General features: G+C 42.8%; 1 protein-coding gene across 1 annotated transcript; it reads left to right on the top strand.

Moving 5' to 3' along the window:
- Window positions 1–25,922, top strand: LOC143619171 (protein RICE SALT SENSITIVE 3-like). Its single transcript, XM_077091170.1, has 7 exons — window positions 1–211; window positions 292–345; window positions 517–684; window positions 851–956; window positions 1,539–1,580; window positions 1,678–1,734; window positions 25,461–25,922. Exons 1-7 carry the CDS (start codon window positions 75–77, stop codon window positions 25,920–25,922), a joined length of 1,026 nt encoding a protein of 341 aa, XP_076947285.1. The 5' UTR covers window positions 1–74.
- The last annotated feature ends 852 nt before the right edge of the window (window positions 25,923–26,774 follow it).

Raw genomic sequence — 26,774 nt, 5'->3', positions numbered from 1 at the left:
AATTTGGTTTCATTTATCTCCTTCTAGAGAAAAAAAGAGAGATATATGTGTGTGTTTTAGAGAGAGAAAGGAGAATGGAGGAGCAACTAAGTCAATCAACTATAACTCATCTTCTTCAACACACATTGAGAAGCTTTTGCAATCATGAAAACTCACAATGGGTTTATGCTGTTTTTTGGAGGATCTTACCTAGAAACTACCCTCCTCCCAAGTAAATAATCTATTTATTTAGTTTTTATTTGTTATTCATTCAAATAAATTAATTATTCATCTTCTCTTAATTAATTATAGATGGGATACTCAAGGTGGAGCATATGATAGGTCAAGAGGCAACAGAAGAAACTGGTACATTAACTAATCTAATCTTATATTACAATAATAAATTAATATTTTAATTTGATCCAACCTAATATCATAATATATTTGTATCATTATCACTTTCTTAACATTCTTTAGTTAACTATTAATTTTCTTATTCAACCAAATATTTAATTGTTTGATTTTCTAAATAAATAGGATATTAGCATGGGAAGATGGTTTCTGTAACTTTGCAGCCTCAACAGCCGGCGAGACAAGCTCGGGAAACTGTACGGCATATCCAAACCACGAATACCAACAAAACCAAGGCCTTCAACCGGAGCTTTTCTTCAAGATGTCTCATGAAATTTATAATTACGGCGAAGGGTATTTTTAGAATTTACTTACTTTTTAACTTTTTTTTGTACTTAGTTTTATTCTATCAAGAGTGACTAAACATTGGGTGCATGCTAAATATTGGTAATTAGTAATGATAAAAACATCTTTATTAAGGGTTATTTAAAACATTTTTAATAGATATATATATTTACAGGTTAATTGGAAAAGTAGCAGCAGATCACAGTCATAAGTGGATTTTCAAAGAACCAACTGATCAAGAAATTAATTTTTTGACCACTTGGAATAACTCAGCCGACTCAGTAAGTTCATATATCTTTATATTAGTTCCCCTAAAATTTTTTGAATAATAACTATTAAGTTGCTCCCACTAGATTATTAAGATTATGATAAAATCACTCTTTAGATGATTTGTAACTAAACAGTTTTGTAACATATGTTACCTTATATCAACCAATATTATTCTTTTTTGCCCACAAAAAGCTCACATCTTCGTTGTTTTTTTTTCTCTGGATGTTATCATCCATCACCGAATTACCTCGCCCGATCAACTTAATTGTATAAACAACCTGCCTAGGGTGTTACTAGTATTTTAACTATGTTGAATTTCAAGTGTTTGATTGCTTAACAATTAATCTCAGTAAATCATTGTGATGTATTTTCTAACAATTAACATTTTTTCATTACAGGAAGTTATAAATATATTAAAATAGTTATGAACCCACATCTAATTTGTGATTACAGATTAACAAGATGTTAATAAGTACCTAAGTTCATTAAAATATATAACTAGCCAAACTTTTTCTAGCTAGGGTTTTAAATTGATTACATTTAACATCATTATTTTTGGGTACTTCTTAATTATTTGCTTGAATATATAACAGCATCCTAGGACATGGGAGGCTCAGTTTCAAGCTGGTATAAAGGTAAAAGTACAATGTGCATAATGTACAACAACAACAACACACACACACACACACACATATATATATGGTATTTAATAAAATGCTTATTTAATTTCAGACTATTGCTTTGGTTGCTGTTAGAGAAGGTGTTATTCAACTAGGATCCATCAATAAGGTTGCTTCTCTCTCTCTTTCTCTCTCTATCTATCTATATATATATATATATATATTATATAAAAGATAAATCAAATTAACATGCTAACTGTAAGAATCAAATAGTGTAATTATATATACAACATAGTGTAATTATAACGCAGTGTAATTACACTACTTGATTCTCAAATTTAACACGATAATTTAATTTGTACGCTAACTTTCTCCTATATATATATGTGTGTGTATTAATCTCAATTTTTCACAAGTGTTCACAAAAACCCTAAAAGACTTTAAATAAACATGAACCAAAAATATGAAAGGTTGTAGCAATATGTAAGACATGAATGTTTAAAAACATGATACATTTATGGACACCTGAAGATGATTGATGTATCCTACGTACGTCAATTCACAGTTATTAATTGTTGAAACATCATCAACACATGTGTCGTGTCATGACATATAATAAATGTAGTTATAATATGATGTTGATAAGCATGAATAGTACTTTCATTAAGTTGTAATTACTAAAACAGGCAGTAATAACAACTTGTAAACTTTTTACAGACCAACAGTGCATTTATGTCAAATTTTACTTTCCAATTTATTACATGTATTGATATTATTTTACTAGAACACTTTGGTGAATTTACAAAAATACCCTTGCAATATGCACAATAAAAAGTCTTGAAATATGTCAATTTCCTACCTTGCATCTTTGAAATTACAATCCACATTTGATTAGTTTCATTAAGGGATAAATAATATTTTGGTTATCATGGTGAAGTATGTTCAATCGGTAGTCCGTAGTGAAACGCTGTGAAAAAAGAATTCATTGACGGATCACTGGCAGTTACTATCATATCCAATAAAAATTTCATCATATCAATGGATCACACATGCATATTAATTATCGGTTGACCATCGTGTCAACATCACCAACTGAAGGGGTATGCACCCGCCTTAACATCGAGCGGGGCGGGTCAACCCATAAGATATAGACAAGAGGCTTGAAATCAGGATGTCATGAAGACACAAAGCCAAAACCTATGCGCAAGCGCATGAAACATCTGCGCGTGGCGCATATCACGTACGCGCAAGCGCATGAAACATCTGTGAGAATAAAGAGAAGACCTTGCGCATCCCCGGGATAGGCGCATAAAGGCCGCGCGTAAGCGACACACAACAAATGAGACAATAGTCTAATCCAAATCAGGATAAGGACAACCATGATTGTACTCATCAGGCAACCTTCCAGAAGGTATCTTTTAAGGAATAAAGAATGTGCTGATGTTGACAGCTGCCAATGAAGGGTGGACAACTCAGCAAAGCCCATGTGCCACCACGTGATGGCACATGGGTCAGGTGAAATACCTTGGTCAGAGAATAATCAATGAAAAAGCACCAGGTGTCCTAAGTACACGTGGCGCGAAGCAATAGGAGGAGGCCAAAAAGGCCCTAATTGGGTCTGAGCCCAATCATTGGAAACCCTAATACTATAAATACCACACCACCTCAATAGTACAAGGGGAGGCAAGAAAATATATTCTAAGTCCTTTACTCATTTTTACATCCTGATTATCTTCTCCTACAATACCTGATTCTCACACCGGAGGGTTACCCCAAAGAGGACCCCTCTGTCCCTTTCTGAGGGGTAAGCTCACGGTGCTGTTCATTTTGTAGGTGGAAGAACTTGTATCTCGGAAAACCATCGTTGATATAGCACACTCGTACCCGAGGAATGTTGATCGTATACAAGTAAGTCGATACACGTTTCTTCATTGGCGCCATCACCTGTTACAACGGCAACAAAACTACTATTTCATCAATTTTCTCTTCACCATGGTTTCCGGTGTTCGAAACAATGATCAAGTTCTGGAGGATAATGAGCTTGAGGATGTTAATGAGGGACATCAGGTTCTGAGGGCGCCGCGTGACACTGCGCGCACCACCAGTAACCATCCCTTCAACACAACACCTCATAGTCAAACTGAAACTCCCCCAGACGATCTCACGTTCCAAAATCTGACTGGTGCAAAACAAAAAGGACCAATGGGCCCGGAAGTTGAAACCAATGACCCTAAAGAATGGCTCATAAACGAACAACGGCGTTTAATGGACAAATACAATGAATTGGTAAAACACAAAAAGTTAGCCGATTTAACACAAAGGCTCGCATTTGATAAACAAACCATTCAGGGAACAACAAAAAAGACGCGTGCGCTGGAAGACGGTCATTCTGTTCACACCGAACAAGCTGATATTAGTGATGAGGAAGAGGTGCACAACATGAAGAAGACGCGAGATACTCATGCAGGAGGTTCACAGCTTCGCGCACACATGCACATAGCACCTGGAGCCAAAGCTGATATGGATTTATACACACCATACAACCCACAAGCGAAAGAGCAAGTGGACGTAACCACACCATATAGGCCAGCCATCTTGGTAAAACATTCAAAATTCGCTGAGCGCATTGCGAAGGCTCCCATTCAACACAAAACCAAGATGCCAAGTGGTTTAGGCAAGTACGATGGTACAACAGATCCAGATGATTTCTTACAAGGTTTTTATAACACTGGAAACTTAGAAAGCTGGACGATGCCAACATGGTGTCACATGTTTGCTCGCTGCCTCACGGGCGCAGCGCGTGTCTGGTTCGAAAGCTTGTCGACAGGACAAATCGATGGGTTCGAAGAGCTATTGGAAAAGTTCCAGGCTCACTTTGTACAGCAGCGCAGACACACGCGCGACCCCGATGACATCATGCACTGCGTACGCAGGAATGATTAAACCATTGAAGACTACATAACTCGTTTCAATCAGGAATCTCTTGCAATTGGAGGCATCACTGAACAACTCTTGCGCGTGGCCTTTATACAAGGTGCGCGCAGTGATCAACTCCGCAGAGCTCTCGTGAGCAGAGAAGGCATGCCAACCACTTGGGCTAAGCTTATGGAAGCATCGCGAGTCTTCGCGCGAAATGAAAAACAAATTGCCCAAGACAGAGCAAGAGATAAAGGGCATCAAACAGAAGCACCACGCAACAATGAAAAGAGGCGCAAACAAAACTCCGTATGGTCCAGGTTGCAACAAACCAATTATTCTCCTACAGAAAAGCAAGCGCAACAAAGTTCACCCCAACCCCAAAAAGACATTCTTAATCGCGGAGAAGGTGACAAGAAGGAAGGCGGCAGAGAGCCTAACAGACCTCTACCAAGAATATGGACTCCCATCACCAAAACGCCTTCGCAAGTGTTAAGCACTGAGAATGTCCAGTTTAAAAACCCCAGGCCATTACTCCATAAGGGACCACCGAACAGTGGCAAATATTGTGAGTTTAACAAATCCACAGGGCACAACACTGATGCATGCCATCATTTGAAGGATGCGATCGAAAAAGATGTGAAATCAGGCAAGTTGGCTCACCTGGTAAAAAATCCAAGACCAGAGAACGAACAACCAGACGGAGCCTCAGCCAGTAAAAAATTCAAAAGAATCTGTGTAGCTGAAGGAAGAAGGCAAGGGCAAAGATCGAGGAAGAGAAGCGCGCAAATCCAAGGGGATTGGCGCGAGCAACAAGTAATCTTTCCAAGAATCAGATGAGGCCCGTCTATCAGCAGCCCTCTAGTCATCACTGCACACATCGCTCATTATAAGGTGTCAAGAGTCCCGGTGGACACCGGTAGTGAGTCAAACATCATGTATGAGCAATGTTTCAGGAAGCTGGATCCAGCAGACCAAGCAAGGCTTGAAGTTGTGAGTGCACCAATCTCGGGTGTCTCAAACGAAATTATTCACCCCCTAGGTCAGATACAATTCGAACTAACTATGGGGGATGAGAAGCATAAGCGAGCTGAAATTGTCAACTTCCTGGTCTTGCCCACCACTTCATGCCATAGTATGATCTTGTGTAGAGGAACGATTGCCCAATTCAACGCCATACCGTCACCAGCGCATGGCGCGTTGGGGTTCCCAACACCAACAGGAGTAACATTTGTGTACCGAGATCATTTATGCGCAGTAATAAGTATACCTCGAGAGGGGAGAATGAAGCTTCCAGTGGCAAACAACGCGCCAGAGGAATGGATTCTCAACCCAAAATTCCCAGAACAAACAATCACAATCGGAGCTACGATATCAGATGACACAAGAGTGAGAATGAAAAGATTGCTCACAACGTATATGTCAGTCTTCGCGTGGCAACATTCTGATATGACTGGGGTTCCGCGAGACCTGGCGCAGCACTCTCTCAACACATTCAAGTCCGTGGAGCCAATTGCTCAAAAGAAAAGAGTCATGGGAGACGAGAAGACAAAGGCCATGAATGAGCAAGTAAAAGATCTACTGCGCGCGAATATCATTCGCCCAATACGATATCAAACATGGGTAGCCAATCCTGTGATGGTAAAGAAGAGCAATGGGTCATGGAGAATGTGCATTGATTTCAATGACCTCAACAAGGCGTGTCCAAAAGATTGTTATCCCCTCCCAAACATTGACATGAAGGTGGACTCTGTGGTGCCGTTTAAGCTCAAATGTTTCCTGGATGCCTATAAGGGCTATCACCAAATTCAAATGGCACCACAGGATGAAGACAAGACTGCTTTCAGAACTGACAAGGGTGTTTTCTGTTACACAAAAATGCCCTTTGGTTTGAAGAATGCATGAGCCACTTACCAAAGACTCATGGATGCAATTTTCAACAAGCAGATTGGAAAAAACTTAGAAGTCTACGTGGATGATTTGGTGATTAAAAGCAGGGAGGAAAAACAAATGCTCAAAGACATCGAAGAAACCCTTCGGCGCCTAAAGGAAGTAAACATGAAGCTCAACCCGAGCAAATGCACATTCGGCGTGGAAGAAGGGAAATTTCCTCAGCGTAATGGTCACCAAGGATGGTTTCAAGGTGAACCCGGAGAAGGTGGAGGCTATCCTCGGCATGCCCTCACCATCCACCATGAAGGAAGTTCAAAAGTTGAATGGTAGATTGGTATCAATTAACAGGTTCCTAGCAAACCATGCAAGCAAATCTACCCCATTCATTAACACATTGAGAAATTGCTTAAAGAAAAGCCAATTCAAGTGGACGCCTGAGGCCGAGCAAGCTTTCAGTGAGATAAAAGAATGTCTGATAAATCTGCCTGCGCTCACAGCTCCACTACCTGGTGAAACTTTAACGTTGTACCATTGGCGCAGTATTATTGGTGGATCGCAAGGGAATCCAAACACCAATTTATTATGTAAGTCGGGTGCTGAAAGATCCTGAGACGCGCTACACCATCATAGAAAAGTTAGTTTTATCACTAACGCATGCGTCGCGCAAGCTTCACAGATATTTCAATGGTCATCCTATTGAAGTCCTGACTGATTACAACATCCAGCAAGTCTTGCGACGTCCCGCGCTCTCAGGAAGGCTGACAAAATGGCGCTGGAATTAGGGGAGCACACGATCACCTATAAGCCTCGTCCAGCAATCAAGGGATAAGTCTTAGCTGATTTCATCGCAGAAATCCCTGAAGGAAAAGTCGAAGAGGCTCAGCGCGAAGTAGACCCTCCGCAAGCCAATAATGAAGAAAACGTTTGGAGATTATTCACTGATGGAGCTTCAAACAACGAAGGGTCCGGCGCAGGCCTCAAACTGGTGGATCCAGAAAATCATGAGTATACTTACGCAATCAGGTTGGATTTCAAGAGCACCAACAATGAAGCTGAGTATGAAGCCCTGCTGGCTGGTTTGCGCATCGCGCACAAGTTCGGAGTTAAAAAGCTAGAGGCTCATGTAGATTCATACCTGGTAGCAGCACAAGTCAATGGCCTTTATGATGCCAAGGAGAACACCATGCCTATGTATCTAGAGCAGGCGAAGAAACTCACCGAACAATTTGACTTTTTCAGAATCATACACATTCCGAGCAGTGAAAATAAGTCTGCCGACGTGCTAAGCAAGATGGCATCAACCAGCTTCGATCATTTTGGCAAAGATGTCAGGGTGGAAGTAATGAGCAACCCGTCAGTGGGAGCGAAGTCTGTTCTTGTAATTCATACAACACCTTCGTCATGGATAACTCCAATAATGGAATTCTTGAAGGAGGGAAAGGTACCAGACGATCGCGCACAGACGAGGAAGATAAGACACAAGTCGCAGAACTACGAAATGCTCGATGGTACGCTATATCGACACTCTTATCTTGGACCCCTCATGAAATGCCTAGACGCTGAGGAAGCAAGCTATGTGATCAGAGAGATACACGAAGGAATCTGTGGAATACATGCTGGCCCGCGCATGGTGGTCGCCAAGGCAATGAACGCAGGTTACTATTGGCCAGGCATGTACTTGGACGCGTTAAAAGAGATCCAAAAATGCAAAGCGTGTCAGAGCTATGCGCCAAATACCATGCGGCCAAAGAACAACTTGATCCCGGTGACCTCTGCATGGCCTTTCCACAAGTGGGCAATCGATATTGTGGGTCCCCTTACCACAAGCGCCAGGGCGAGTAAAGTTTTTGGTAGTGGCAGTAGACTATTTCACAAAATGGGTTGAAGCCAAGCTACTGGCAAAAATCACAGCCGAGGCAATGAAGCAATTTATTTGGAGCCACATCGTATGCCGTTTTGGCCTGCCCATGGAAATCGTGAGCGACAATGGCAAACAATTCACTGACAGGAAGATATCCAGTTGGTTCAAGGAATTGCACATCAATCAGGTCTTCACTTCAGTATACCACCCTCAAGGGAATGGTCAAGTGGAACGCGCGAACCAAAGCTTGCTGAATGGGCTGAAGAAAAGGTTGGAGGGAGAGTCCCATGCATGGGTCGAGGAGTTACCTAATGTCCTGTGGGCGCACAGGACATTAAGCAAAACTAGCAATGGCGAGTCCCCGTTCAGCCTAACCTATGGAACAGAGGCTATGATTCCAGCAGAGATTGGATGCCCATCCTATAGAGTGCTCATGATGAGTAAGACGGATAACGAGTAAGAAAGGAGGTTGGATCTCAATTTACTTGAGGGACGCAGAGAGGCGGCTATCATATGTGAAGCCAAATACAAGAAAAAGCTAGAAAAATACTACAATCAGCGCGTGAAAGAATGCCACTTCAAGAAGAATGATTTTGTCCTTCGGAACAATGAAGCTAGTCGCGCAATACCCCCGGGAAAGATGTCTCCCAACTGGGAGGGACCTTATCAAGTCTCGGAAGAATTGGGAAAAGGCGCATACGCTTTAAAAGATTTAAATGGAAAGAAGATCCCGCGCACATGGAACGCAGCACAACTTAGAAAATGTTTCATGTAAAAGTTGTCAAGTTTGTAATCAAGGCTTTTTAAGCCATTACGAATAATGATACGCTCTACTTTTTCTTAATATGCGTTCTATTACCTTTTGCATACATGTTTCACACTTCCCTTTATTAATTTTGAGCAATATGACAACATTGTATTGACATCAACTAAAAATAAAACGAAGTAAAGCATACATGCGCGAGCTTCAAGCTCAGATGCGTTAACGAGTTTTAACTCTAAAACGTCAGGGCCTTAGCCCAATAATATGAGCCTTAGCTCAAATTACTCATAGCATCCATCCTACGTATTGCGCAGCTGGACCATAAAAATACCTAAGCACAACTAAGGCAAAGCACATGCCAAAGCATAGTTGTTAAGTTCTCAGGTCGGGGCCGCGCATGGGATTATAATGGATATAGGCAGAGTAACACATACTGACACGTAAAGGCTAAAAAAACTCATTCATAATTCCCTATAATAAATGCACGATAACGTCGCGCAAAAGAGGAATAATGAAATGCCAAGGCACGTGTCAGCATATTCAGAATATCGCAAAATAACTTGAAATATGACAACTGTTAAGGATTAAGTAAAAATAATTTCCTTACAACGTTGTTCAAGTTTCAATGTGTAAGCATACCTTATATTCAACAAGCACACACATGCAATATAAAGAGATGAATTGGGAATGCGCAAGATGCGAATAAGGGAAAAACAAAATTTCATTCCGAAACATAGAAGTTTACAAATTTACAAATGATGAGGTAGAAACTACAAACACAAAAAAAAAAAAAAAAACAACAACAAGAAGGGCTTTTCAAGTCTCTATGTTAATATCAGCCTCTTCATCCTCCTCATCATTATTTCCTCCCTCAGCATCTGGTGCAACCCGCTCCTCGTCATCTCCAAACTTACCATAATCAAGCTGTTCGTCTTGAATATAGTCGTCTTCTGTCATGATAGCGTCAGGAGTAGGTCCTTTGGCCACGCCAGAGCCGCTGGCATAGGTAGCATTGCCCGCGCCATCATCATTGCCACCAGTCCCTTCACATTCATCAAGTAATTCTTTAAAGCGCCAAGATCGGGCTGGTCAGCAAGCGCGGCTATCTGCAAGTCACAAGGAACAGTATAAGTACCAAAGATTATGAAAATAAGTCAAGTAAACTCATTAAGGTTAAAATACCTGCTCAAGGATGGGAATTGGAGTATTCAAGTACTTCTCCCCCACCTCAGCCATGTCAGCGCAGACAGCGTCGAGCTGATAAGGGAAGTCGGATGGATTCTTCTTTAGCATGCCATATTCATAACCATCCTTAAACCCCTCAGCCCGACCCACCAAGCGCGACGCCGCATTATAGTCCATCACAAGGGTCTGAAACTCGTCTGAGTATTTCATGGCATAAGCGCAACGAGTCACACCCTGTGAAATCAGCCATTGACGGTCCTGCGCGAGGGAAGAAACAGACGTCTCAAGAGCAGGGATTTGAGAGTTTAATAACTTAACAGTTTCCTTGACTTGTTCTAGCTCTTCTTTGTCAGACGCTGCTGCCGCCAAGGCTTCATTCTTTTTCGCTCGCGCAGCATCGAGCTCTTTCTTCAGGCGCGCAACCTCAGTCTCCAATAAAGATTTTTCAGTATTAACCTGCGCAATAGTTTGGTCACGCGCCTCCACTGCCAACTCCAGGTCACGCGCTTGACGCTCGTACTTGGCCCCATCTGCCTCTACTACTTGCAGTTTCTCCCGCGCAGCTTGTAGCTCAAGCCCGCGCTTCACAAAAGCAGCGTTGGAACTTTCCCGGTTCTCGCTAAGTTCTGCTTGGAGTTTCTCAGCTTTCTCTCGGGCATCAGAAAGATTCCAAGCAGAAATCTTAGCCTCTTGCTTGGCCTCCGCAAGGGCATCACGTACCTTTATATAATCATTGCGAAGCTCTTGGGAGGCAGCAAAAAACGCAGACCCAGCAAAAAGGTGGTCATTAAGCAAATCCACGCGAGCGCGGTCCTCTTGAAACCTCCTTTCAGCTGGAGGAACAGAGTGAGCCCAAAAGTCTTCACATACGCCCAAGGATTGGAATGAGCTCTCTTCAGTGATACTCCAGCTCGGGCGGTATATGTGATCGGCTCCCTACAAACACAAAAGCAACGCAAAGAAACGTTTTAGTTATCTAAACACTAACTTGGAAGTCTGCACAGCGGAGCAAAATAAACTTATACCTGAGGAGAACCGGTAGAAAGATTAGCGCCAGCTGATGAGCTCCTGCCTGCCCCATGAGAAAAAGGCTGCGCCATGAAATCTCGTGGCGCTATAGGGCTTACTCGGCCACCATCAGAATTTTCAAAATTAACCTCCTCATCATCCTCTATAACAGGTCTCTTCTCCTGCGACTTGGAAGAATCAAAAATAGTCTCACGAGGAGGGCTGCGCGCAGGAGGAGGTGAGGGAGGTCTTGACGCTGTTAGAGCAGCGCGAAAAATAGTCTCCTGCTCCTTAGTGATCCCAATGAGGGGAGATTCAGTACTTGTTGGAGCAGGAGCAGAACTAACGGCGCCAGCGCTAGCAGTACCACCAGCAGCTTGTGTGCCAACTATAATTCCTATGAAAAAACCAACAAGGAGAAATGATTCATGACTTGAACTAAAGGAAAAAATCAGACAATCAAAGCGCAATAAATACCTTGGCGCACCGCAGTCCGCGAATTAAGCATCGCCATGAAGTCCATTTTCCCCCTTTTTGAGGGCAAAACAGAGGACTTCAAAACAACCTTCGGCATAGCCTTGGCACCTTGCTGCGCCCGAGGTTGAGCCACCAACGTTGCCGGCTCTACAAACATTTGAGTGAACAAAGCTTCATTAATAACTCTATCGGAATCACGCTCATAAAACCACAAAATATAAACAAAGTATACCTGTTGGAGAAGACGAAACAGCAGGCACAGCACCGCTTCCCTTGTCCGCCGCGCGCAGAGATGAGGTGGCAACACCATACTTCGTGTGGACTGGAGGACTGCCCACACCTTGAGGCAAAGAAGACGAGGAAAACTTGGAAGTAAAACCCTTGGTTTTCTCAAGTCCCTTCACTTGAGTAGGAGGAAGATTCTGGGCAACAGAGGCATCATCTTTTTTTTTGTTTTTTACTGGCCCCTGCGCCAGTCTTGCCTTTAGCCTTGCGCTTGAGTTTTCGCGCTTCAGCTTTTTCCTCCTCCCTTTCCTCTTCCATAGGCTCCAACTCATAATTAGCGAGCGCATCTACAATACGCGCAACAGAAATGTTAAAACCAAATTTGGTATTCTAAGGGCCTAAACACAAATACAAGGGCTTACCAGGCGCATCACTGTCAAAGCAAAATTCTAAGTCGACAGGGATGAACATATCATTGAAGCGATCAGGAAAAGCAACTTCCCCAGCGTTCAGGGCGACAGAGCCACCTTCTGTATGCTCGTCATAGGTGGCGTGGATGTATTCCTTGCTTTCTGCATAAAACAAGACAAGTGATATCAGCAAAACGAATTATACTCGCGCAAAATTAATGCAATGAACAAACAACCCACCTGAGCCATCAACATGGATGACAGGCTCAGTCTCGCTGTCAGTCCACCTCTTGCTCATACCAACCCCCACCAACGCTTCCTCGCAAATATTCTTGGCGGGGGATGGTTCAGCAGTTAATTTTTTAACCCACTCGCTGTGACAACTGCCCAAATCCGACCCGACCCAGGTACCCGTTTTCGGATCCGATTTTAAGATTTAAAATTTGATTATAATCTTTATAAATTTATCAAATATATATATATATATATTTATATTACTAATAATAATAATGATAATAATAATAATAATTCCTTTTCGCCGTCCCGCCCCTCTGCTTAACCCTTAAGCCTTGAACCCCTTTTTCTCTTAACTCTTTGCTTGTCCTTTGGTTCTTCCCGCCTAAGGATGTCTGCGCAGCTCCACGCGCCAGACTCCTTACAAGGAAGCCTGCGTGAAGACCAGCTGTTCCTGCGATACGCGAGGCGAACTGTTCCCGCGGCGCGCAAAGGATTGTAGTTCTTCCCGCGGCGCGCAAAGGATTGTAGTTCTTCCCGCGGCGCGCAAAGGATTGTAGTTCTTCCCGCGGCGCGCTAAGGATTGTTCTGTCTGCCTTCGCCCTCGCGCACTCAAGCCTTCTCGCGCTAGACACTTAAGTCTTTTCTCCAGTTTAAGCCAGCCTGTATGCTTTTGAAATATCTTATCTTCTGTGCTATACCTGCCAAGGTATGGGCACAGTAGGCCAGATCTGACATCTGTCCGAAATGTCACTTTCGGCGCAGCTTGCTTACCAACCCTCTTGGTTGTCAGAAAAAGTAACTGGCATAATCTTTTAAAATCTTCTTTTCCATGTCTTGAACAGTACTTTGACTGACCCCTCCCATGCTATGAACAGTAACCTGTCAGCCTTCCCCATCCCCTGCAGTTGCCACCATATCTTTTGCTTGTGATATCTTTTGCTTTTGATATCTTTTGCTTTGATTTGATAAGATCTTTTTCCCCAATTCAATGGATGTGTTCCCTAGGGTTTTCCTATAAATAAAACTAATTTCTTGGATAATTAAACACTACACTCAAACACTTAAACACTCCCCAAAATCTTTCTCCCTTACTCTCAGCCGAAGATCCTCAGCGACGCCTCCACTCCCCTCTTTGCAATCCGTCTTCTCTTCTTTTCTGCCCATAAATCTCGGTAAATATATATTTTGTTTAAGTGACTTGCATATATTCAAGACATAAAAACCAATCGTTAAACCAATAACCTCTTATTTATAGGTTAACTTTCGCTTGTTTAAAAAGTTGGTTCTTACGTTATCTTTCAACGCACCTTTTACAAGTGAGTAATCTCGTACCTAATCCCCTTTTATTTTTAACGTTTTGGGATGTTCATGTGTTCGTACAACTTGAGTCTTAAACTTGTTTATGAAATTATGTGCGCAAAACCCATGTGTTATGGACGTTTACTAGTGTTGTATATTTGTATGTGTTGATCATTAACCGCTTTGATCGGCCTATTCCGAAGTTTTCATGGATCCATTAGATAAACACGGGAGACCTATTGTTACGATTTTTCTTGGTTTGTTTGCACATACACGAATGATTATTTGTTTTTGCTCGATTTGGAGCACGCTATGAACTATGAGCTATGATCTATTTAGGCTTGATAACAATCTGTTTACACACTATGTTGAACACCAGTTATACACATGTTGCGCGCAGTGCTTTGTTATTATCTATTTATATCTATTAAACTTGATTTCTCACCGACACGCAAGTGTTGACGTTTTATTTTAACACATTGTTCAGGTTTGCTGTAGCTGCTTTTGGAAACTCGAGGACACGTAGGATGTTTTCTTTTACTTTGGACCTAGTTTAAAATATAACAAGACAAATTTATGTATTTGAATATTATGAGTTATGATATGTGATTTATGTTACTTTATGGTGTGTTATGCGCATGCGCAATGAAATGTATTTATTAAATATTGACACCCAAATAGTGTCACGAGTAATGAAACAATTCGTAGCGCCCCGATGTATAATCCGCCATCGGTCGGGGTGTTACAGATTTGTATCAGAGCTCCGTGACTCTAGGATTAGGTGGTTAGACGTAATGACCTAGAATACCTAAGAGTCCCTTCTCGCGCATGAGAAAAATCTCATGATTGCGCGCTAATTGTTAATTACTCGATATTTATAAATTATGCTTGCGCATACGCAGCACATGATTTCATGTTTTATCCGCGATCTTTCGATTTTTATTGTTAAATTTCAATTCGTTTCTTTACTTACATATTCGTTTGTTGTTGGGACTTAACATTGAAAATCCGAAAAGTCATGGTGATACATGAATAGTTGATTTTCAATCCCCATTAACTTTATGTTCTAAAATTGAAGATTTGAAAAGTCATGGTGATACATGAATTGTCAACCTCCAATACTCATTTACTCGTATATTTTAAATTGAAGATTTGAAAAGTCATGGTGATGCATGAATTGTCGATTTTCAATTCGAATTCATTACCTGTATTAAGTTTGCATTTAAATTCATATTTTACTTCAAAATTTGATAGCATTTAACTCCGCGAAACAAGCTTTACAATGATATACTTTGCACTAAAACGATTTCCCATACCAAGATATTAACAAAAACTAAAACTTTTATAGAATGCCTCCGCTATCAGCTCGCCGTCATCAGAGGAGAGAAGCCTCGCGCAGACGTATGCAGCGTCGTTCCCAGGAAATGGCCGCCGCAATAGCCCAAGCCTTAAATCAAAATAATACCAACCCCTCCGGATACAATATTAAGTCCTTTAATGCGGGTAACCCTCCGAAATTCACAGGGCTCGAAGGAGCCACCGTAATGCTCCAATGGCTCGAGAAAATTGAGAACACCTTCCTCCATACCCATTGCCCTCCAGACCGACGAACCTTATACGCCTCAAGTGTCCTGGAATCAAGGGCGCTTACATGGTGGAACGGAGTAGCTCACGCGTGTGGCGCAGAGGCTGCTTCTAGCATGCTCTGGGAGGAATTCAAGGATCTTTTGACTCGAGAATTCTGCCCTCCCAACGAAGTAAAGCGACTTGAGGAGGAATTTTGGAACTTGAAACAGTACAGTGGCGAAGCGCGCGAGTACGCTACGCGCTTTCACGAACTAAGTTTGCTTGTCCCGCACCTAGTTACCCCTTCCCGCCGCGCCATCGAAAAGTTTCTTGGGGGTCTCCCCATGGAAATTCAAGATTCTGTATGGGCCAGGAACCCAGTAACCCTCTCTGACGCCATCGAGTTGGCCGCTGTGCTCAGCGACAACCATGTCAGGGCAGGAACCCTGTTCCTGCGGGGAGCCGAGAAGACCAAACTCACCAAGACTGTCCCAGAACCAACAGAAACCAAGCCAGAACCCTCAAACCGTAACAACCTCAAACGCAGGCACAAACCCAATCATCAAGCCTACGCGCTTACCAACCCGCTCATTGTCCAGCAACCCGCCTACCAACCTCCAGTACACGCTCCTAACCCACTGTCAACCTACCCAACACCCCCTGTAGTCCATAACTATGCCTTAACCAATTCCGCGCTTCCTGCCTCGTCAACTAAGAAACCTTACACAGGAAACCAACCCTTTTGCCCAACCTGTAAACTTCATCACCCAACTCAAGCCCCGTGTCGACAATGCAACCGATGTGGCCGTATTGGTCACACTGCTGAGTACTGTAGAGTCCTTCCCTCCAACCCAATCGCGCAAACACCACCAACCTACCCGCAAAACCCACAATCAACATACCATAATCCACGACCCAGGTCGTGCTATAACTGCGGTGACCCCAGTCATTTCCGGAACGCGTGCCCGAGACTGCAAGTACAAATTACGCAAGCTAATCCGGTTAACCAAATTTCAAACCAAGTGGCGCGCGGACGAGCTTTTAATATAACCGCGCACCAAGCGCAAGCGAATAATGACGTGGTTAATGGTACATTTTTACTTAACGGACAATATGCATCTATACTTTTTGATACTGGCGCCGATAGGAGTTTTATTTCTCGCGCATTTGAACAAAAACTTGCGCGACCGCGAATAAACTTAAACGGAAACTTTACAGTTGAAATGGCTAACGGTGAAACAATTATAATAAACTCCGTGATCAAAGATTGCACGCTTAACCTTAATGAACACGATTTTCTAATCAACCTCATTCCCATGCCTCTTGGAAGTTTTGATGTTATTATTGGTATGGACTGGCTCTCGCAAAATCGCGCCGAAGTAATCTGCGCCAAGAAATTGATTCGCATTCCTCGGGAAAATGGTCAAGATCTTCATATCTACGGCGAGAAACCATCTAACGGTCTTAAACTTATGTCATGCACTGAAGCCCGAAGACTTTTACGAAAGAAATGTGTCGCGTTCTTAGCTCATGTGGTCAAACCCGATGAAGGAAAGAAGAAACTTCATGAAATCCCCATCGTGCGTGACTTTCCTGAAGTCTTTCCCGAAGATCTTTCTGGTTTACCTCCCGCTCGGGAAGTCGAGTTTCGTGTTGATCTTGTTCCTGGTCCATCCCCCGTAGCCAAATCTCCTTATCGACTTGCACCCACTGAAATGCAAGAATTAGCAAGTCAACTTCAAGAGTTGACCGATAAAGGATTCATTCGCCCTAGCTCTTCGCCGTGGGGTGCTCCGGTTTTGTTCGTTAAAAAGAAAGACGGTTCGTTTCGCATGTGTACCGATTACCGCGAGCTGAACAAGCTCACCATTAAGAACCGGTACCCCTTACCGCGTATTGACGACCTCTTTGACCAACTCCAAGGTGCCTCTTGTTTCTCCAAAATCGATCTCCGTTCTGGCTATCACCAGTTGCGTATCCGCGAAGAAGATATTCCCAAAACTGCCTTTCGAACCCGCTACGGTCATTTTGAATTCTTGGTCATGCCCTTCGGTTTAACCAACGCACCCGCTGTCTTCATGGATCTAATGAACCGGGTGTGTAGGCCTTTCTTGGACCAATTCGTGATCGTGTTTATCGATGACGTTCTGATATATTCCAAAACCAAGGCCGAGCATGAACAACATCTTCTGTTGGTGTTGCAAAAGCTTCGAACCGAACAACTCTATGCCAAACTCTCCAAGTGTGAGTTTTGGTCTGACGAAGTACAGTTTCTTGGTCATGTTGTAAACAAGATGGGTATTCATGTCGACCCATCCAAAATTGAAGCGATCAAGCACTGGATTTCACCGACCACTCCTACCGAAATCCGTTCCTTTTTGGGCTTAGCTGGTTACTACCGGCGATTCATTTCGAACTTCTCAAAAATCGCCTTGCCTTTAACAGCATTAACGCACAAAGGCAAACCGTATATTTGGGGCTCGAAGCAAGAAGAAGCCTTTCAAACGCTCAAGCGAAAGTTGTGCGAAGCTCCTGTTCTAACGTTACCAGAGGGTACTGACGACCTTGTCGTTTATTGTGATGCCTCCAACCAAGGTGTTGGTGCACATTTTGTGGCCGTCGCTTGGCGAATAGTTTAGAATGTTTATGTTGTATGCTGTACACCTAGGTAGTGGTTCACGCTGAAAGTGATCCATTTGAAAGAGCATTTTCAAATGGATACTCATTCGATCGAATGAGTTTCTGATTCGATCGAATGAGTCTGCCATTCGATCGAATAGGACTCATTCGATCGAATGAGTCCTGACCGAATGGCAGCGGGTATAAATACCAGCTTTCAGTCGTGAACAGGTAAGAGTTTAAGGATTTGCGTGCCCGGAGCCCAGGTGCTGTCCGGATGAGGGGGGAGGCCATGCTCGACCTCCCCCTGCCATAGATCGTGATTTCTCTGTTTAAACAAGCATGTAACCGTTCGCGTTTATCAATAAAGTGTTTGTTTTTATCTTTGATCTGTGGTTGAAACCTTCCGTCCCGAACCTGCTCGGATCGTCACCGGTCCTACAATTGGTATCAGAGCCACGGTTACCGCTAGAAAGGTCTAACAACCGATCTAGCAAGCCGAGCTCTTGATTTTCTGCGTTCTGGACGTTAAACTGTTGGTGTGTTCTTCGTGTTCTTCGCGTTTTCTGGGCTGGCGTTGAAGGAGTCGAATCAGTACATTCGATCGAACGAGTTCCCCATTCGATCGAATAGGCCTATTCGATTGACTGATTCGATCGAATCAGTCTTCCAGCTCAAAAGTGTCAAATTCAAACGCAAGTTTTCCCGCCCAGACAGCCTGTTCATTCGATCGAACCAGATGTCTTCATTCGATCGAATCAGTTTGTATTCGATCGAACTGGTTTTCCCGCTCAAAGTGTCAAATTCAAATAGCTGATCGAACCAGTTCTTCATTCGATCGAATCAGATTGTATTCGATCGAACTGGTTTTCCCGCTCAAAGTGTCAAATTCAAATAGCTGATCGAACCAGTTCTTCATCCGATCGAATCTGTGCTTCATTCGACCGAACCAGTTCTCATTCGATCGAACGTGTTCCAGACCAAAAAAAAAAAAAAAAAAAAAAAAAAAAAAAAAAAAAAAAGGAGTCTGGAACGCCCGCTTACACGAAAATTTGCCCAAGCCATTTTTATCAGTCAGGAAGCCTTCTGAAAAAGTTTGGCAAAAATAAAATTTTTTCGACAAAATTTCCGGGAAATTTTCGGTTAATTTTCGGGTCAGTGATGAAGATTTTTCTGGACATCCTATACAAGTTGATTACTATCCAGAAAAAGTTTGGTGACAGTGAAATTTTCACTGATATTTGCCGGCAAAGTCAGAGCGTTTAAATGTTTAACGGTTAAAGCGGCAAATTTGAAGATGAACAAAGCACAATTACCTGAAGGAATTATCGTCTACAAGTTTAATGGATAACCCCTTGTTCATTGAGCTTCTACAGTGGTGATTGTTATAAGAACACAGAAGAACAGAGAAAAGTGATTACTGATGAGGTATGATGTTATTGTGGGGTAGTCAGGAGCATCTGACTATTTATGGGCCAACCAAGTTTAATTTATTGTCCGCATTCTGAAGATTCTGCTTTGTGGAGAGAATCTGAGTTTGAGTTATTGTGGGGTAGTCAGGAGCATCTGACTATTTATGGGCCAATCATGTTAAATATTTATTTTCCGCATGTGAGAATTCCGCTTTGTGGAGGGAATTCTGTTGAAAATTGGTGATTCGCAATCACGAAGTTAATGATGTGTCTTTGTCTCCGATGATGAATCTGCATACAAACTAATCTGTTTAGGGGGAGTAGCTGTGGATTGGAAGCCTCTGTCATTTGTCCAATACATGTTGGTGAAGTAACCGTGTGGGTGAAGATTCGCTGATAGTAAGTCGCGCAGCGGAAGCGTGCATGTATTGTCATGTCTATATATTGGGATACACGTCAACGTCTGAGGGGGAATTTCTACAGTTGGTTGTTTTAAACAGATTATTTAGTCTGAAGATGTCAGCAATGGAGAACACTTTGCATCATTAACCGAGAGTTCAGTCTAAGGGGGAATCTTGCTGCAATGATGGTATTCTTCAACGTGATTATCAAGATAAAGCAGAAGATTTGACTGAAGATTGCAAGAGGTGTCTACAGCAATTCGCAAGCAACGTCCAAGGGGGAATTTGTTGGTGCACATTTTGTGGCCGTCGCTTGGCGAATAGTTTAGAATGTTTATGTTGTATGCTGTACACCTAGGTAGTGGTTCACGCTGAAAGTGATCCATTTGAAAGAGCATTTTCAAATGGATACTCATTCGATCGAATGAGTTTCTGATTCGATCGAATGAGTCTGCCATTCGATCGAATAGGACTCATTCGATCGAATGAGTCCTGACCGAATGGCAGCGGGTATAAATACCAGCTTTCAGTCGTGAACAGGTAAGAGTTTAAGGATTTGCGTGCCCGGAGCCCAGGTGCTGTCCGGATGAGGGGGGAGGCCATGCTCGACCTCCCCCTGCCATAGATCGTGATTTCTCTGTTTAAACAAGCATGTAACCGTTCGCGTTTATCAATAAAGTGTTTGTTTTTATCTTTGATCTGTGGTTGAAACCTTCCGTCCCGAACCTGCTCGGATCGTCACCGGTCCTACACAAGGTCTCGGTTGTGTACTTATGCAACGAGGCAAGGTTATCGCTTACGCGTCAAGGCAACTCAAAATTCATGAAAAGAATTATACGACTCACGACCTCGAACTTGGCGCAGTTGTATTTGCCTTAAAAATCTGGAGACACTACCTCTATGGTACTAAGTGCATCATTTACACCGACCATAAAAGCCTTCAGCACATTTTTGATCAAAAGGAACTTAACATGAGACAACGCCGATTGAGCGAACTCATCAGCGATTACGATTGTGAGATCCGATATCACCCTGGAAAGGCTAATGTGGTAGCCGATGCGCTCAGCCGCAAACCCAGTCAACTCAACTGTATTTTGCCGCGCACGCAGCTTCACTTCGCGCCGATCCAAAGCAATCTTGAATCGCGCATTCGCGACGCGCAGCGCGCATCGATCAGCAAAGGCAACCTACGCGCTGAGTTAGCGTGTGGTGCGGAAGCGCATCTAGTCCCTAACCTGAATGGAACTCTCTGTTATCTCAATCGCATCTGGATTCCCAATGATGAGATTCTTCGCACTGACATACTGAGTGAAGCGCACAAAACTCGGTATTCCATTCATCCTGGCGCTGACAAAATGTACAAAGATTTGCGCCTTACTTTTTGGTGGCCCGGTATGAAAAAGGATATTGCTGTGTTCGTAGCTAAATGCCTAACTTGTTCTAAGGTAAAAGCTGAACATCAACGCCCATCTGGTTTGCTCGAACAACCAGAAATTCCTACGTGGAAATGGGAAAGTATAGCAATGGACTTTATTACCAAGTTACCCTTGACCGCAAGCAAACATGATAGCATTTGGGTAATAGTGGATCGATTGACCAAGTCTGCCCACTTTCTGCCCATTCGTGAAACCTACCGTGTTGAACAACTTGCGCATCTATATGTCAAAGAAATTGTCTGCCGTCATGGTACTCCCTTGAGCATAATATCCGATCGCGATGGCCGTTTTATATCTCGCTTTTGGAGATCTCTCCAATCTGCGTTAGGAACTCGTTTGGACATGAGTACTGCATATCATCCTCAGACTGACGGACAGTCTGAGCGAACCATCCAAACCCTTGAGGATATGCTTTGATCTTGTGTTCTTGATTTTGGAGGTAATTGGGATTCACACCTACCTCTGATCGAGTTCTCTTATAATAACAGCTATCATTCCAGCATCGGTATGGCCCCATTTGAAGCACTTTACGGTCGAAAGTGCCGCTCACCGATTTGTTGGAACGAAGTGGGTGAAGCTCAAATCACAGGACCCGAACTAGTTCAAGAGACAACCGATAAAATCGCCAAGGTCCGTGATCATCTGCTGACTGCCAGAAGCCGACAGAAGAGTTACGCAGATCGCAGGCGGAAGCCTCTCGAATTTCTAGTTGGTGATCTTGTTCTCCTCAAAGTGTCGCCCTGGAAGGGTGTTGTCCGCTTTGGGAAGAAAGGTAAGCTTGCACCTCGTTATGTTGGTCCGTTCAAGATTCTTGCGAGAGTGGGAAAGGTTGCCTACAAACTGGACCTGCCGCCCGCGCTCAGCAATGTGCATCCAACGTTCCATGTATCCAATCTCAAGAAATGTTTAGCTGACGAGAACCTCCACATACCACTTGATGAAGTTAAAGTTGATGAGTCTATGCATTTCGTTGAGAAGCCTGTTGAGATTATGGATCGCGAGGTGAAGCAAACCAAGCGCAGTCGCATCCCTATTGTCAAAGTTCGCTGGGAGTCCAAGCGCGGAGCCGAGTTCACTTGGGAAAGGGAAGATCAATTGAAGATCAAATACCCGCACCTTTTCTCTGCGCCTCCTACTTCGAGATAAATTTCGGGACGAAATTTCTTAAAGTAGGGAAGACTTTGACAACTGCCCAAATCCGACCCGACCCAGGTACCCGTTTTCGGATCCGATTTTAAGATTTAAAATTTGATTATAATCTTTATAAATTTATCAAATATATATATATATATTTATATTACTAATAATAATAATGATAATAATAATAATTCCTTTTCGCCGTCCCGCCCCTCTGCTTAACCCTTAAGCCTTGAACCCCTTTTTCTCTTAACTCTTTGCTTGTCCTTTGGTTCTTCCCGCCTAAGGATGTCTGCGCAGCTCCACGCGCCAGACTCCTTACAAGGAAGCCTGCGTGAAGACCAGCTATTCCTGCGATACGCGAGGCGAACTGTTCCCGTGGCGCGCAAAGGATTGTAGTTCTTCCCGCGGCGCGCAAAGGATTGTAGTTCTTCCCGCGGCGCGCAAAGGATTGTAGTTCTTCCCGCGGCGCGCTAAGGATTGTTCTGTCTGCCTTCGCCCTCGCGCACTCAAGCCTTCTCGCGCTAGACACTTAAGTCTTTTCTCCAGTTTAAGCCAGCCTGTATGCTTTTGAAATATCTTATCTTCTGTGCTATACCTGCCAAGGTATGGGCACAGTAGGCCAGATCTGACATCTGTCTGAAATGTCACTTTCGGCGCAGCTTGCTTACCAACCCTCTTGGTTGTCAGAAAAAGTAACTGGCATAATCTTTTAAAATCTTCTTTTCCATGTCTTGAACAGTACTTTGACTGACCCCTCCCATGCTATGAACAGTAACCTGTCAGCCTTCCCCATCCCCTGCAGCTGCCACCATATCTTTTGCTTGTGATATCTTTTGCTTTGATTTGATAAGATCTTTTTCCCCAATTCAAGGGATGTGTTCCCTAGGGTTTTCCTATAAATAAAACTAATTTCTTGGATAATTAAACACTACACTCAAACACTTAAACACTCCCCAAAATCTTTCTCCCTTACTCTCAGCCGAAGATCCTCAGCGACGCCTCCACTCCCCTCTTTGCAATCCGTCTTCTCTTCTTTTCTGCCCAGAAATCTCGGTAAATATATATTTTGTTTAAGTGACTTGCATATATTCAAGACATAAAAACCAATCGTTAAACCAATAACCTCTTATATATTTTGTTTAAGTCATGCGCACTAATCCACAGGGATGGACTTGAGATATATGAATCCCGTAAAATTGGAGGAGCGCACCTATAAACCTCGTCATCGGAAGACGAAGATTACAGTGGGTGAAAAAGTGAGAATATACAGAGATATAGCAGGCGGGAGGATCCGTCGCCGTTTGCCCGGTCGCCGGGAGCAGACAACCATACTCAGGGAGAAAACCCTGAGAGGCGACGAGATTATCAAAATCAGGTTGTTTCAACTTGCAGGGAATCTCATCCCATCTCTTCACCGCCTTGTTCTTCCCTCCCTCCTCCGACGAGGCCTCGGCAACCCAAGTACTGTTGCCGGTTTTCTTCAAAGTAGACATAACCACTGATTTTACACGGCCTTTACTAGGGGAAATTGTGGTGTCTGGGTTATCAGACATACAATTGCGAATCGAACAATATGGTTAAATTAAGCACGGAATTCAGGGACAAAGACGAAAGCTCTTAATCGAAATATAAATGATAGGCAAAAGCTCTGAAAATTACAATGGAGATGAAGAAAAAACCGTTCAAAAGGTTTGGTTTTATAGGCCCAGGAGAGAGAGAGAGAAACAAGTAATAATCAGATCTACGCTCACGCGCCCCCACTCGCAGGCGTAGGTCAACATAAGCGCGACACGTGTTCCTGACACTGCATGAGGAGACGTGAAAGGCCACTGTAGCACCTCGAGCACACGAAAGGTCTGACACATAACGTCTCTATCTCTGATGCATGTCAACACCAACCAACCACGTGCATTGACGATGCATTTTAACCAAAGGGATGGAATTTCGCGCAACGCGCGTACAAGAAAAGAAAAAGAAAAAACAAGCCCTATTGAAAAAGCAAACTATTAAGTCTAATATCTATCTTACCTCGCTCGCGCGAGACAAGACACACATTAGACTGGGGGGGCTTGAAGGGGTATGCACCCGCCTTAACATCGAGCGGGGCGGGTCAACCCACAAGATATAGACAAGAGGCTTGAAATCAGGATGTCATGAAGACACAAAGCCAAAACCTATGCGCAAGCGCATGAAACATCTGCGCGTGGCGCATATGACGTACGCTCAAGCGCATGAAACATCTGTGAGAATAAAGAGAAGACCTTGCGCATCCCCGGGATAGGCGCATAAAGGCCGCGCGTAAGCGACACACAACAAATGAGACAATAGTCTAATCCAAATCAGGATAAGGACAACCATGATTGTACTCATCAGGCAACCTTCCAGAAGGTATCTTTTAAGGAATAAAGAATGTGCTGATGTTGACAGCTGCCAATGAAGGGTGGACAACTCAGCAAAGCCCATGTGCCACCACGTGATGGCACATGGGTCAGGTGAAATACCTTGGTCAGAGAATAATCAATGAAAAAGCACCAGGTGTCCTAAGTACACGTGGCGCGAAGCAATAGGAGGAGGCCAAAAAGGCCCTAATTGGGTCTGAGCCCAATCATTGGAAACCCTAATACTATAAATACCACACCACCTCAACAGTGCAAGGGGAGGCAAGAAAATATATTCTAAGTCCTTTACTCATTTTTACATCCTGATTATTTTCTCCTACAATACCTGATTCTCACACCGGAGTGTTACCCCAAAGAGGACCCCTCTGTCCCTTTCTGAGGGGTAAGCTCACGGTGTTGTTCATTTTGTAGGTGGAAGAACTTGTATCTCGGAAAACCATCGGTGATATAGCACACTCGTACCCGATGAATGTTGATCGTATACAAGTAAGTCGATACACGTTTCTTCACCAACAAATTATCAACATACAATATATTGTATAACGTCGGTGATATTCGTTTTAGTGCATACCTTAATATATTCTTTTCTTGCCTTTTTATGTTACTTGTCTAAATGTTATTCATTTTCTTTATGTCACTAATTAAAAGGTGATTGAAGATTTGAACTATGTGGTGATGCTAAGAAAGAAATTAAGCTACATAGAGAGCATCCCAGGGGTACTACTACCACACCCATCATCCTCATTGTATCCCTATAAACCCGAAGGGTGCACCATGCCTGAAGCATTGCCCTTCCACAACGATTCACCATCGGTTTACATTCAACCAACGAACATAACTCCTTCAATGACTAGCCTTGAGGCTCTCCTATCTAAACTCCCATCAGTGGTGCCAGTTTCTTCATCAGTATCGGCTCCACCATATTGTGAGGCGACACAGTCACATTTTGTGACAGTGTCACCAGAGAAGGAGGCGGTGGAGGAGGAAGACGAGGAGATTAAGGATGTGGGAGAGTGTAGTAGCTCTATGTCTTCTTATGGTCATCACCATCAGCATTATCTACATCATGATTTAAATGTAAGCAGTTGCATGACCAATAATAGGTACTAGTTAGTTACTTATTAGTAGTTAATAATAAGTAACTAATTAGAATCTAATCTTATGTGTTAGTTTTAATCATATATTAGTGTGTGCTTTTTATATAGATCATAACTTTTGCTTGAGTGATTTATTTTTTTTCTTAAATCTAAATAACAAAAATAATGCATGGGAATTGAGTTCAATTCCATTTGATGTTTGACTTGAAAATGATTAAAGTTTGTAACTGTTTAGATTCTACGTAGGTTGAGGCAACTATATAAGTGCCCTTATCAGATTGTCATTTGAAGCGTTGCTTCGGTTATTATAAGTTCTATGTTATGATATTTTCGTTACAAGTATAATTGTTTTCAAAACGATGATGTTGTAGTTTTTCTTAATTTCGGGACGAAATTCCCTAAAGTAGGGGAGACTATAGCAACTCGGGTTTTCCACATACAACCTTATACTTATTACCCGACCCGTTTTATGTTCGGGAAGTTTTAACACTGAAAAATATCGCGTTTATCGAGAAATTTTATATTTGTTTGTTAAAATTATTTAATATATATATAAAACTTTGGAAAATATACACTTATAGCCCAAAACTAAAACTTTAACCCTTATTGTATCCACATCAATTCTTCAGGGACTAAAATGCAACTTTTAATTATTATCTTCCTAACCCATTTACCAGATCCGAAATCCGTAACCCATTAACCCGAAACCTTGACCCGTATAGATTACTTGAGCCTAAATTAACGATCTAAGTTAGGAATTGAATCCAGTCTTTGATTCCTTTTACTATTATCGGTCTAATTGACTAAGTTAATTAGGAAACGAGATCCGTTATAACGTGTATTGATTCATTAACTAAACCGACTT

Source organism: Bidens hawaiensis, unplaced genomic scaffold, assembly GCF_021521415.1.
Source record: "Bidens hawaiensis isolate Kalapana, Puna unplaced genomic scaffold, B.hawaiensis_p1.1 tig00002414_1, whole genome shotgun sequence".
Lineage (NCBI taxonomy): Eukaryota > Viridiplantae > Streptophyta > Magnoliopsida > Asterales > Asteraceae > Bidens > Bidens hawaiensis.
This window is presented reverse-complemented; position numbering and strand designations above follow the sequence as displayed.